We start from the raw sequence: 13,288 nt of genomic DNA, 5'->3' as shown, positions 1-13,288 counted from the left end.
CGGAGAAAAACTTTGTAGGTGGTTAATAGGGTATGGGTGTTCAATCCCCAGGTAGTACCAGTGATACGGCGTAAAAGGTTGAGGCGATTATAGGCTTTGGCGCAGATGGACTTGAGATGAGCAGTCCATTTAAGATGTCTGTCAAAAACTATACCGAGATAAGTGACGGTGTTTTGAGGCTGAAGAGGAACGGTGTCGACATGAACATGGAAGTTAGCAGGGTTACGATACACGCGAGAGCGTTTGTTTGGAGGAAGAAAGATAATGGTTTGTGTTTTAGCAGCATTTAGGGTCAGTCGCCAGCGATTGCACCATGAGAGAAATGAGTCAATAGCAATCTGCAGAGTTCGATTTATCTCTTGGATAGTGTTGGCTATGGCGAGAAAGGCTGTGTCATCTGCAAATTGATATAAACTGATATTTCTAGGCAGAATAGGAAAGTCGGCCACATATAACAGATATAATAACGGAGATAGTGAGGAACCTTGAGGAACACCAGAATGGAGAAATACAGGGTGCGAGAGGTGATTGTTGATAGATATATAACTAAGGCGGCAAGAAAGAAAGTGGAAGATGAAACGGATGTAACAGAGAGGAAGGCGGTAAGAGAAGAGTTTGTACACAAGACCAAGATGCCACACCTTATCAAAAGCTTTTTCCAAATCGAATAAGACAAGGCAGGAAGGTTTGGATGTGTTGAACTGCATTGTGATATGGGTGGTAAGGCGCATAAGCTGATCATTGATACTATAAGAAGGTCGAAAGCCTGCTTGTTGAAGAGGAAGAAGATTATGAGCGGAAAGATGCCGATGTAGACGTGTGACAAGGATGCGTTCCAGAATTTTGCTGAATACAAGAGTGAGCTGAATAGGCCGGTAAGAAGAGACATCATGTGGAGGTTTGTTTGGTTTGGGAAACATTAGAGTGATCGATGATTTCCACTGAGTCGGAATGTAGGCCGTACGCAAGATTGACAAGGCAGGAAGGTTTGGATGTGTTGAACTGCATTGTGATATGGGTGGTAAGGCGTATAAGCTGATCATTGATACTATAAGAAGGTCGAAAGCCTGCTTGTTGAAGAGGAAGAAGATTATGAGCGGAAAGATGCCGATGTAGACGTGTGACAAGGATGCGTTCCAGAATTTTGCTGAATACAAGAGTGAGCTGAATAGGCCGGTAAGAAGAGACATCATGTGGAGGTTTGTTTGGTTTGGGAAACATTAGAGTGATCGATGATTTCCACTGAGTCGGAATGTAGGCCGTACGCAAGATAAATGTGTAAATAACTGAAAGTAAATGGAGAAGAATATAGGGAGCCTCTTTGATATGTCGATAAGAAATACGATCAGCGCCTGGAGCCGACTGACGTTTTCTGGCGACTGTACTGCGGATATCTTCGACCGTAATAGGGGCAGTAAGATAATTATTTGCAGGTAAATGGTGGTTGGAGTTGGGTTGGATTTCGGGTGAAGAAAGATTGAGATTTTCTGCTGGATGACGGCGTATTGATCGGTCAGGTGTAAGAGGAGTGAAAATGTCTTGAAGATAATCAGCAAAGGCGTTTGCTTTAGCAGTATCGTCAGCGAGAGCTTCGTCTCCAGCTAAGAGAGGGTACGGTGTATGAGATGATCGGGCAGTGAGTTGGTGGAATCGCTTCCAGTACCTGGTAGGATGGGTGATGGTGGAAAGATCATTGCAGCTAGTAATCCAACGACGACGTTTATATGCTACGAGGTAGTTGTGAACAGTGCGTTGATACTGACGGTGGAGACGGAGGGATTCAAGGTTACCAGTGTGAGTGAAGTCGCGATAATGTGCCCGGGAACGTTTGATAAGTGTAAGATACTGAGGAGGAAGAGCTGGTTTATAAGCATGTGCGGTGCGATGTGGAATATTTTGGTCAGAGGCAGTATGGATGGAAGTTGTAATAGTATCTAATGCGATATAAAGGTCATCTTCTGTTTCGGGATCCGGGACATTTTCTAATTGATTTTGAAGTGAGGTGCGGTAACCGTTCCAGTTTGCTTTGTCGAACAGAAGATAATAGCGTGGGGGTGGAGGTGTAGTGCGAGAAGCAGAACGTGGGGTTGTAATGGTCAGAAGGATTGGCACATGGTCACTGCCAAGAGGATCCAGGACATCTAGGTTGCACCGAGTCTGGAGGTTGAGAGAAGTGATAACAACATCTGGTGTTGTATTACTGCAAGGTCTTGTAGGCTTAGGTATCGGAAGAAAGTGGCCTGAAGTATGCGTTAGAAGGTAATTGCGGAAATCCTGTTGCTGGCGAGGAGTGCGACTGTGAAAATTCAGATCCGCTAGAATGATGTAGGTACGATAGTTATCAGAAATGTACTGAATAAACGGATAAGGAAGAGGATGTCCAGGACGGATGTAGATGGTCGCAACAGTGATGTTGAGCTGTTTGAAATATAAAGTAGTAACTAGATGTTCGGGGAGTGGAGTTATGGGAAGAGTAGTGCGGCGAAAAGGAAGAGATGGTGAAAATCCTATGGCGACCCCACCACTTGCCCTCCTCGCTGGTATAAAGTTATCGTGCCGAAGCATAGTATAATTTGGCAGCTGTACCCCCATTAGCAAATGCCGCCACGCGCTTTCGGTCCTCCATCTACAACGGCGGCACGGCCGCTCGAATGTGTAAGCAAATGCGGATCAGTTTCGGTATTCGGGCTGCTGTCGCTAGTGCGTTTGGTGGCTAGATTTCGTATTCGGACCGAAGGCGGATACCCAGCGATTGGTCTTTTCTGACTAAGAGGCGATATATGGACAACGGACCGCCGTCTGGTTTGCCGCCTTGTTCCGAAAGCTTCGGTTCGATGTATTCGCTTTGCGTTTGTCAATTGTCTATAACAGTCCGCGTGTGGGATTTTCCAAGACATTGTGTTTGTATGTAGAGTATTACATTCGTGTATGTAAAGTATTACATCATGTGCGTTCTATTTTCAGTTGTTTGCTTTGATGATGATAGTTTAGCTACAGTACCAGATTGTTGGATTGTAGAACAAGGCACAGAGTACAAATGTGCATGGCCAACAACTGGTAAAAATTCGAATACATTTCATCGATATGCGATTTTCCATTTCAATCCTGAGCAATCCTGGAAACAGTACAAGATAAAGAAGCTTTACACCTGCGGTAAGTATATTTTATTTTATATATTATGATAGATTCATAGTTATTGTCCTTATTCCGATGAAATTTACAATACAAAACGGAAGCACAGACTGTTTAATATAAAGAGGCAGTAACGATACCGGCGGTAATTTCACTTCTAGTTGTCTCGTAATGTTCCATGTATATGGCAGACGTCTTGTTTTATCAAATTTTTGGATGAATCGGTATGTATTGCATTATTAAGGCAACATATATGTCCTTGTACATAAGGAATAATTCTAGTGTAGAATGAACACTATTCAGTGTTCCAATGCACTACTCCGGACAAATCGAATTGTGTTTACCTATGTTGTTGCTACTGTATTGAGTGTACAAGGACATATCCGACTCAATACTATTTCATTTTGGGGTAGCCACATTGTATTCATGACATGTTAACAGGTCTAGTACCTTCGAGTAAAAACAAAATTAGAATTTTTGGAATCCAAAAGCCAATGTTAAAAAAATGAAATGAAATCTTGAAGTTTAACGTCCCACGGTTATGCCGGTTAGGCTAAAGGAGACAGACGGTGATAATGAAATGAGTGAAATGGTGGAGTGAAGAAAGTGGGAGGAAACAGGAGAACCCCGAGGAAAGCCACGAGCACGGTGTTTGTCCACCACAAAGTCCACACGGCGCGAGCTGGGATCGAACCAGACCCCAAGCACCGGAGGTGAACGCTCTACCACTGAGCCATCGCGCCCCCAAGCCAATGTTAAATCGAGTGGAGTGTTAAATTCACGTATGACTTACATAATTTCTGTGTCAAGTCTTCCAATTCATAATGGCTAGTACATGTGTTGGTACTGGTTTACTTATGGCGCACCACATTTTTGAAGGTTTACAGGTAAAATGTACATACTTTGCATTATAAGATATCTCATTTCTGCAGGCGATAGAATTAAATATAGAGCAATATACCAGTATTTTAGCTGTACAGATGTTGAATTACCGTTACTAGTGTAAAATCATTACAAGTGGTTTACGACGTATGAAATAAATGAGTGCATATGAAAGATGGCTCTATTGGATGCTGTTTTGCACGGAAAACGGATTTTTGCACAGTATACAGTTAATCTTCATGTTATGTTTACAAGTGGAGCGTTGCTAGGTAAGGTTCTAGAACACGTCCCCCTTCTCATTCAACTGTAATAAAGAGAGAAAACGACGTGCCTCGCTCGGCAATATTAAGCTTCGGTTCTGAAAGGAACTATTCTAGCTACTAACCTATATTGGGGGACTTGTGTTCTAGAGCCTTCCCGCGTTACTAGTATGAAACCATGACAAGTGCCATTGAGATTTCTATCATTGCCAAAACCCACTTCTTTTTACTATGCTCGCTTATGCGTATACCTGCCATCGTTGACGTGCCTGCGGCCTTCGGATGCACTCCCGAGCTGAGCTATAGCGTGGGCCCTCCAGCTTCGCTTTGAAACAGTTTCAGTTAGTTAGCATTCGTGCTTTTTAATGGCCACCTAGCAGAAGTTGATATGTGTGTTTCGCATTGTAGTTTTTATGCCATACGTTCAGAACCGTATTTGTACGCAAATCGTAAAAAAAAAAAAAAAAGTAATTTTCAAAAATTACTTCTCATGGGCCTCCTTGAATTTTATCTATGTCAAATAACATATTTTCATGTCGTCCAACGCAAATCATTTAGGAAACAATAAAAAGAAAAGTAGTGAAGGAACTATAATTTTTCATCAATTATTTCGAATGGGGAGCCAAAAGAAAACCTGGAAGCACCCGTCTTTGGAGCGGAGGACCCTAGTGGGAGTGAAAGGCGGAAATTTTGGCACCGGAAATTTTGGCACCAGTAGTTTTGACACGGTAATTTTGGCACCGGTAATTTTGGCACCAAGAAGCGAAGCAAACGGAAATTTTGGCACCATTTATAATAGAAATACAGAAAATGTGAGAAAATACTCTGAATGTAATAGATATTTAAATTTACATGTTATTAACTAGAACTGCTCCAGCGCGACGAATCAAACCAGTGACGAATGTACAGTCAGCGACAAAATTTCTTTCTCTTCTGTAAAATTTATTTTGCTTATAAGTTTAGAATTGATGGACTGATTTGAGTACTTTTCTGAAATTTACCGAAAACTATATCTGCTTTAAGTTGCTGAATATTGCACTCAAATCTGTTCGTCCATTCGAGAGATATTCGCGGAAGAAATTTTAACATAGGAAAAGAGCTTTTGTTACTGGCAGTACAGACACCGGTAAAGATACTATTGGCAGTTTCATTATATATTCAAAGCAAGTTAAAATTCCCCTCTAATGGGTTTGTATTTTACTTTCAAGTGCAAACAGTAAAAGCTAATTGGAACCAAGGAAATTGAAGTACAGAGAAAGAAAATTAGAAAATACTCTGGATATAATAGATGTTAATGTACCAATTTATTTTGCAGAGGAGATTACATCGAGATTCTTTCCATCGAAACTTCCGACTCCCCTCTCACGCATATCCCAAAGCCTCATTAAAAGTTTAAGATTGAAATTGAAACAAATCCCTGAACGTGATTGGCTTGTCACACGGCGGCGCTGAAATCCGATTGGCCGGTCAACGGATGTTGTCGAAAAGTAAAAGTATAAATTCAGTATTTGATTTTTACTTCATTATTTTCAGTAGTGTCATTAACTGAAAGCATGGATGTGATAAGGTCAACGCGAGGAGGCGAGAAATTGTGTTTAGAGGGGTATATGTATACAAAACATAAGATTTCGAAAGAAAGTATTCGGTGGAGATGTTGTAAAAGAGTTAGTCTACAGTGCCCAGGAATTTTGAACAGTGATTTAAATAAGTGCAATACAGTTTTGATTCACGAACATATACGGTGACGAAGATGCAGTGAAGGTTGAAAGTAAAATACAAACCCAGTGCAGTGAACATAGTGCAGTCTTCAGCAACTCAAAGAAGATACAGTTTTCTATAAATTACAGAAAATTTCTCAAATCAGTCCATCAATTCCAAAGTTATAGGCAAATAAATTTTACAGAAGAGAAAGAAATTTTGTCGCTGACTGTACATTTGTCACTGGTTTGATTCGTCGCGCTGGAACAGTCCTAGTTAATCTATATATATAAAAGAGAACGTACAAAATCCTTTGTCCGCTCATCACGCTAATACGGCTGAACCAATTTCTTTCATTTTTGGGGGGTTATTAGGATTTGGACCCTAGATGGTTTTTATCATATCACTTTAATTTTTAATTACCAGTGTCTTGAGATAATTGACCATTCAAGTGTCCATAACGTACAAATCCTTTGTTATTAGTTCATCATAGGTAAAAATAAACGTATTTATATGCAACCCGCATGACCGTGTCACTCGGCGGGTTAACATAAATGACAGGCGATATACAGCGGAAAATAGCTTGAATCTTCTGTTTAAAATTTTTTAATTGATTTGCTTATTTTTACAGACACTTTTACAATATGCCAGCACCGGGATGACCGCAGCGAAACGGGGCGGGTTAACATAAATGACAGGCGATATAATGTTAAGATTTACTGCAATCTTCTATGGTTTTTATCATATCACTTGAAAGCGAAAAAGTAAAAATTATCTAAGTAACAAAGTTTATTGCGTTCCGGGGTGACCGCAGCGAAGCGGGGTGAACGCTGCTAGTAACATATGAATTTAAATATCTATTACTTTCGGAGTATTTTCTCACATTTTCTGTACTTCAATTCTAAATGGTGCCAAAACTTCCGTTTGCTTCGTTTCTTGGTGCCAAAATTACCGGTGCCAAAATTACCGTGTCAAAACTACTGGTGCCAAAATTTCCGGTGCCAAAATTACCGCGCCCCAGTGGGAGTAGTAGTAGTACGCGCTATGGTCGTTCAGATTTCACTTTAAACTGTAGGTCCACGTTTCTCAAAACCTCACTAATAAAAAGGGATATATCAATAACCACCCTTTCAACTCATAGAGCATATCATTGAAGCGTATTGTGAGATCCGCAGGGCATTATCTATTTCATTTACATTATTATTATTAATTCTATTTTTCTAACATGAGAAAGAAAGAATCTCACCCAACTCCTTCCATGCCTTCGGATCCGGTACTGCTACTCAGTGTACCGTTCCACACGATCAGTCGAAAACAAAACTAACAATTCCAAAACTGCTGTAAATGACAAATCCGGAACATAGATTCATATAAAGAAATTAATGGTTCGTATTCATCATTCAGTGCATTCGAAACTGTTAACTTTAATTCGACGTAATCGTTTGAAACGATTCAGTGGGATGCAGTACCGATTCGGAAACAATAATGGCTCTATCGTGACCGTGGGAAAATGCAATAAACGAAAAAAAATGTATAGAAAGGTTTTACCATGGCAGCGTCACGTCTGTGATTGTGCGGATTGTAATAAAGGTAAAAAAAAAAAAAAAGCCCTGCGGGGTCTCTCACGCCCTTTACTCGCTCAGCTATATCTTGTAACCTAACTGTTTGTCAGTAAAGTGTGTGTGCAACTGGCTGGGCGATTCGGAACAAATGCCAAAAATATAAACACCAGATTAGCAGCATTACTTACTTCATGTGGACACAGCCAACAACGTACTAATCATTTCCGTTCGTCACAGTTAGAAATCACGAATCATAATCAAGTGACTCGAAATTCCTACCGAACAAAACTTGGGAGAGGGTAGTTTCCCCTTAAATTTGTGTATTTACATTGTTCTCGTTGTCACCTTAATTGGTTTTTCATCTCCGCTTTGTGTCATCTTTGTAAATAGTGAAACAGAATAATGTAAACAACTCGAAAGACTGAAAAGTATAAATACCATATATGAGAAACACCTCTTTGCGGCCAAAATAGCCTGGTTTAAACAAAGAATTGATTCACACAAATCCTGATTCGTGGTTAATAATATGTAATAGCACTCTGGAATAGTATGCTCCATTTCTTTCAGAGATGAGGGTGGACGAAAACTAGACGGAATAAAGTTTTCAAAACAGACCTTAATGCCTCGATGACGTTGAAATCTGGCGATTGTGGAACCCTAGGGAGGCGCGAAAGTTAATCGTGATGCTATGTAAACCATGTTGTGAAAATAGTAACCATGTGACAGGCAGACAGATCGGGTTGAACCATAGGAAGGACGTTGCTCTATAAAATGATCTCAAAGGAATAGTCATCGTTCTAGGCAAGAGTACAATGCTCCTTGGAGAAAATCATAATCTCCCACAGTGTCACAGAATCATACCGTTCATAATTGGTAGTGAGAACAGGTTAACGAGGTCTACACGAATAACAAACAAACATGCTCGCCAATCGCAATACATGCTGTGGAATAACGCTTGAAATGTTAAGTTGTTTCCGACTACTGTTCACGTTATTCTGTCCAAATTCTGTATAACCTTCCGTTACATAGATGTTCAAGTAATGAATTCGTGGTATTTCATATTAGTGGAATATAAAAAAAAACTTTACTGTTAATTGGAGATAAATAATAACGAACTTATTTCCTCTGTTTTTTTTTTTTTTTCAATTTCAGACAATTACAGAAAAGCAAGAGAGAAAGAGGTACTTGCAGTCGAAACCTCAGATTTAGCAACTACCGCCGACACAGAAAACGTAGGAAAACTCGTCGTTATTTTCACGAGACTGACAGTGAGGAGAACATAAGTTCAGATGAAGACTTAGCGAGCCATCCGTTATTTGGCAAAAATAACGGCATTCAGGATTCTCCAGTTGGTCTGTTTCAACCATCATCCATAGGTATGTTCTCAATCACTTTATTTCACATTTTATTCTCGACTGCATTTTAAGGGCATATATGATATACTTGTTGTTTACACTGTTTTTTAATAATTATGTAATGTAATGTAGGATCACTTGTTTCAAATATCATAGTAAAATATACACTAACCTGAGATTGCTACTGCTACTTCAAGCATGATGCTTGAATTCTGGGAATATTTATCGCACTGCAAAACTAGAATACAAATGCCTTTAGTGTAAAATATTTTGCGACGAATTGTATAAAATTCTTCTTTGTATCCCGATTGTTAAGCATGCAATTGCAAGAATGTTATTTGCCTTAATGACGAATGATGTAGCCGTATCTACAAATCTTTCTGGGGCTAATGGAAAGTTTCCTTTTGGGAAATCTAATCTGCTACTTGTTATTAAAGGTAGTTATTTTCCTCACGCTTCTAGAACGTATTATTATTATATTTTTTCGTATTAAATATGGAAGAAGAACCTATTTTTGTAATTTTTGACATATTTACCATGTTTTTGCTAGCTGTACTACTAGTCTACAAAATTTCACAACCGATGTCTCCTTCCATCTTTAACAGTCGCATATCAATGTTATTATTACTTTAATATATACTAATGAAGGGGGAAGGTTCAGTTACTGACCCCATTATATTTCTATACATCTGAGTAAAGAAACGAAAATAAATGTGTTTCCTAGCTCTTCAAATATTTACATGAAATTACGATACATGTACGTGAGCTATTGTTTCTGTACATACGCGCATATAAACACTTCTACCAATACACTGAAAACTACAGTACGTATAACCTACGATAAAATATCTCCATGTAGTCGATTCGTATCTCGTCATTCATTTTTAAAAAGATGTGAGCAGTAGATTTTATGAGTTGAATTTGTTTTTGAAAACATTAATTTGAGCATGCCAAACTGGTATATTTGCCGTCGGGTGAAATATATTTTCAAAATAAATGTCTCAAATGCTCAAAATTTTAATGGAAAAATTAACAGAGATATTGACAAAAATATTGCGTGGGATCAGTCTCTGACCCCTTCCCCCCCCCCCCGCTTATTCATATCCGACTGTTAATAGAAATGTGCAATCCGTTTTAGGTGTTCAAAACGGACATTGAATTACTGCGAAAACAACACCAAACATTAAGAGTGAAAAGTTGTGATTGTTCCGAAAAGAGGACTCGCTGGCGCAGTGTTTACGCAACGGATGGTACACTGGAGACCCGGGTTTGATTCTCGGTCCAGTTCCAATTTTTCACTTTGTAATATTTTTAATATCATGGAGCGCCGTTTGTTTATACACTGCTTTTAGAGTGCGATGTCCCTCTTCAGCAATAGCTATGTAAGACGTAGCGCTTCTGTTCAAAGTATGATTTTTCTGCTTGAGGCCCCATGTTCGATCTCGCTCGCACCAAGTGAGTTTCGTAATTGTTTGGCGAACACCGTGTGCTAGAATTGACTCCCAGTTTCTTCATCCAGCGATTTCTTGTATCATAATACACACTCCGTTAGCATCAAACACAAAATTAAGTTTCATAAATTGTTTTCAAGTTTTCATTTTGAAACTTCTCGAATTTGTTAATATCCTCTTTCTTTACTTCGTGGAATTTGGTAACCCTGATTATCAGGGCCCTCAAAACCACTGCTACGCAGTGATTTCTTTTTTCAAAACTGATTTCTTTTATTAGCATGGGATTCACTGGATGTGAAGAATTAAAGCTATGGGAAGAAGGACTCAGATGAAAACTAGGAAACTTGTCATTAAGTTAACTGTCAGACAAAAGTGCTAATTCGAGATATTATTTACAGTTAATTCTTTAATATATAATGAAACCTCTGAATAACGGATCGCGATGGATATGATTATTTGTCTGCAAATAAGAGATATTCATTAACGAATTCCTCCTAGATAATTACTCTACTGGTGATTACATAAAGCAGAATTTAAAAATTCGCATTATTTAAGAGTTACCGAGCGGAATAACGGACGGACGTACCAATATTACAATCTTATAAGCCCCACTGTGTAATTCTAACAGAGGCTAATATCGAAATACTGTACTCAGTGTTAGAATCGCTGGGGGATTTGTTTATATGGGCGTGTACTACAAAACATAATGCTTATAGGGTCATTTTTCTTTCAAGTGCAAGTCACTTCTATAGAAGTCTCTTAATGTGATTAATGACGAAAGTAAAAGTAGAAGTAACCGAATAAGAGTTTACTAAGAGAGAACCAACCACCCATGGCGGTTTGTGAATTTCTTAGGAAAAGAATACTTCAATAGTTGTCTGTCGTGTAGTCATTTGCACTAGCTTCTGATCAAAATTTGCTTCTAACTGTTGGATCTATTGAAACGGAATAGAAGATTATAAAATTAAATAAAGTATTTTCTTCCTAAATACGTACAGGCTGAAAAAATTCTTGTCAGTTATGAAGAGGTTACTGTAATGGTGTGGGTACAGCAAGACTGTCCTGTCTGCATCTGAGTGTTTCCGTAAAAGGGAAGGCTCTCTGCCATAAGAATAAACTATATCTTTCCCGGAACGAAATACATTTGTCCATATAATGGACGTGTCCGGTATAGAGAAGTGTTCGTTAAGGGAACTTTTACTGTATCTAAAAAAATGTCACAGAAGCTGGACAAAATACAAACAACTAAGTGTAGTTTACAGTCTTTCATAGTATAAATTCTACATATATTCATTAATTTAAAATGTTGACTGTTTAAAAAATTTGCATGCTAATTAGTTCATGTTGTTTAGTTACCAAACACCATTTTCTTTCACTCCTTCTACTTATTTATTTTTTATTTTTCAGAAGTATTTCACAAAACACTGAAGAGCCTTTCAGATTTTGACATAGACAAAATAACGGCACGATGGTTTAAAAATGCTGTCGACAGACGCGGTGGCAGAGCGAGAAGAAAAAAATCACCTATTAGTGAAGTGCCGGAATATTTCTGAATACCAATAGTGAATACGTTTAAACAATCTTTTTGTTAATAGAAAAATATTTGGCAGTAAGTAAAAGAAGATTTTGTTCTAAATTAAAATGCCTAAGTGCAAATTAAGTACAATAAAAAACAAAGAATATTATCATATAAGGAAATCAGTAAACTCACATATGTCTTCAGTAGAAAAGGAAGCAGGAATTAACCATCAGGTAGTGATAAGCAAGTGTGTTAGTAATACAAACTCAGGTATTAATGTAGAAGCCCCTTCTACATCAACTGGTACTGAAACTTTTAATAATGCAACCATTGACATTTCACATCTGAGTTCGGATTATAGTGATCTAGAATTCTGTCAAGATCTTAGTGCTGGTAGTTCATTTTCAAAGAAATAATGCTGCAACATACGCAGGTGTCTCTGTCTACTATAAGATCAAAATAAAATCGGACCTTATTTGAAAGTGTTGCGAAACGAAAAGTTTCATTTGGTGTGAGGTCAACCTTGATGATAGTAGTGTTTTTGCGTTAGGTGAACATAAGCTGTGCAAGTCATTTCTTCGGAATATTTGCGAAGCTAATGTTCATCTCTTGCAGACGTCTTAATTATTTTGTATTGTAAACTATGTATGTAATTTTCCTTTTCTAAGAATAACAGTAAAATTTGTAATACGAAATAAAAGCTGTTATATAAAATAATGCCATTTAATAAATATATAGTAGAAGAAAAACTATTTTATATTTTCATAACACCCTAAAACTGTATGCTAGTTCCCTAAGGACTCCCATTGCAGTGATTGTAGAAAACAGTGTTTCTCAAAATGTGGGTCGTGACTAGTAGGATAATCTCTGGATGTATATAGAGCAATCGGGCGAGGAGAAAATTTAAACAAACTCTCAAAAGTAAAATTAAAAAAAAAAAATTGATGTTACTTAAATCACCAAAGATATGATTGTAGGTCACAGAATTAATAACTGACAAATCCTGTACACCAACGCGCAGTTTCAAAGGATTGAGATTGCCATTTTTGTAATGTTTATTTTCTACTTACGAGAATGGAATATGCATATTTGATTTTCTTTTTTTAAATGTATTCTTTTCTTGGATAAAGATTTTGGTGAATCACTCCGGACATTTAACCACATATATTATTAGGATACGACTTACCCTTGCTTATTAGTGTTCCACGGGTTCCGTGCTTTTGTGTGAGTACTGTGATTCGAACATAGTGAGTAAACTACTTTGTTATAAATGTTTTTGTACTCCCTACACAAAATGGGTTTTATGTCTCGTTTAATATATTTTTAGAAAGTTTGATTCTAATATTTGTGCCACGATTTGTAAAAGGAGTTGCTGAAAACTTTTTCTGGTTAACCCATTTAAATTTTAACGTTGCCATGTAATCAAAAT

General features: G+C 38.0%; 1 protein-coding gene across 1 annotated transcript; it reads left to right on the top strand.

Moving 5' to 3' along the window:
• The first annotated feature begins 2,597 nt into the window (after positions 1 to 2,597).
• On the top strand, positions 2,598 to 12,703 carry LOC145689097 (uncharacterized). The gene is made up of 3 exons (XM_081763224.1): positions 2,598 to 3,153; positions 8,687 to 8,910; positions 11,748 to 12,703. The coding sequence occupies exons 1-2, from the start codon at positions 2,946 to 2,948 to the stop codon at positions 8,815 to 8,817; spliced, it is 339 nt and encodes a 112-aa protein (XP_081619350.1). The 5' UTR covers positions 2,598 to 2,945; the 3' UTR covers positions 8,818 to 8,910; positions 11,748 to 12,703.
• Positions 12,704 to 13,288: the final 585 nt, after the last annotated feature.

Source organism: Thermobia domestica, chromosome 7, assembly GCF_964235325.1.
Source record: "Thermobia domestica chromosome 7, izTheDome1.hap1.1, whole genome shotgun sequence".
Classification (NCBI taxonomy): Eukaryota; Metazoa; Arthropoda; class Insecta; order Zygentoma; family Lepismatidae; genus Thermobia; species Thermobia domestica.
Note: the sequence above shows the minus strand (reverse complement) of the source record. Positions and strands in the feature narration are given on the sequence as shown.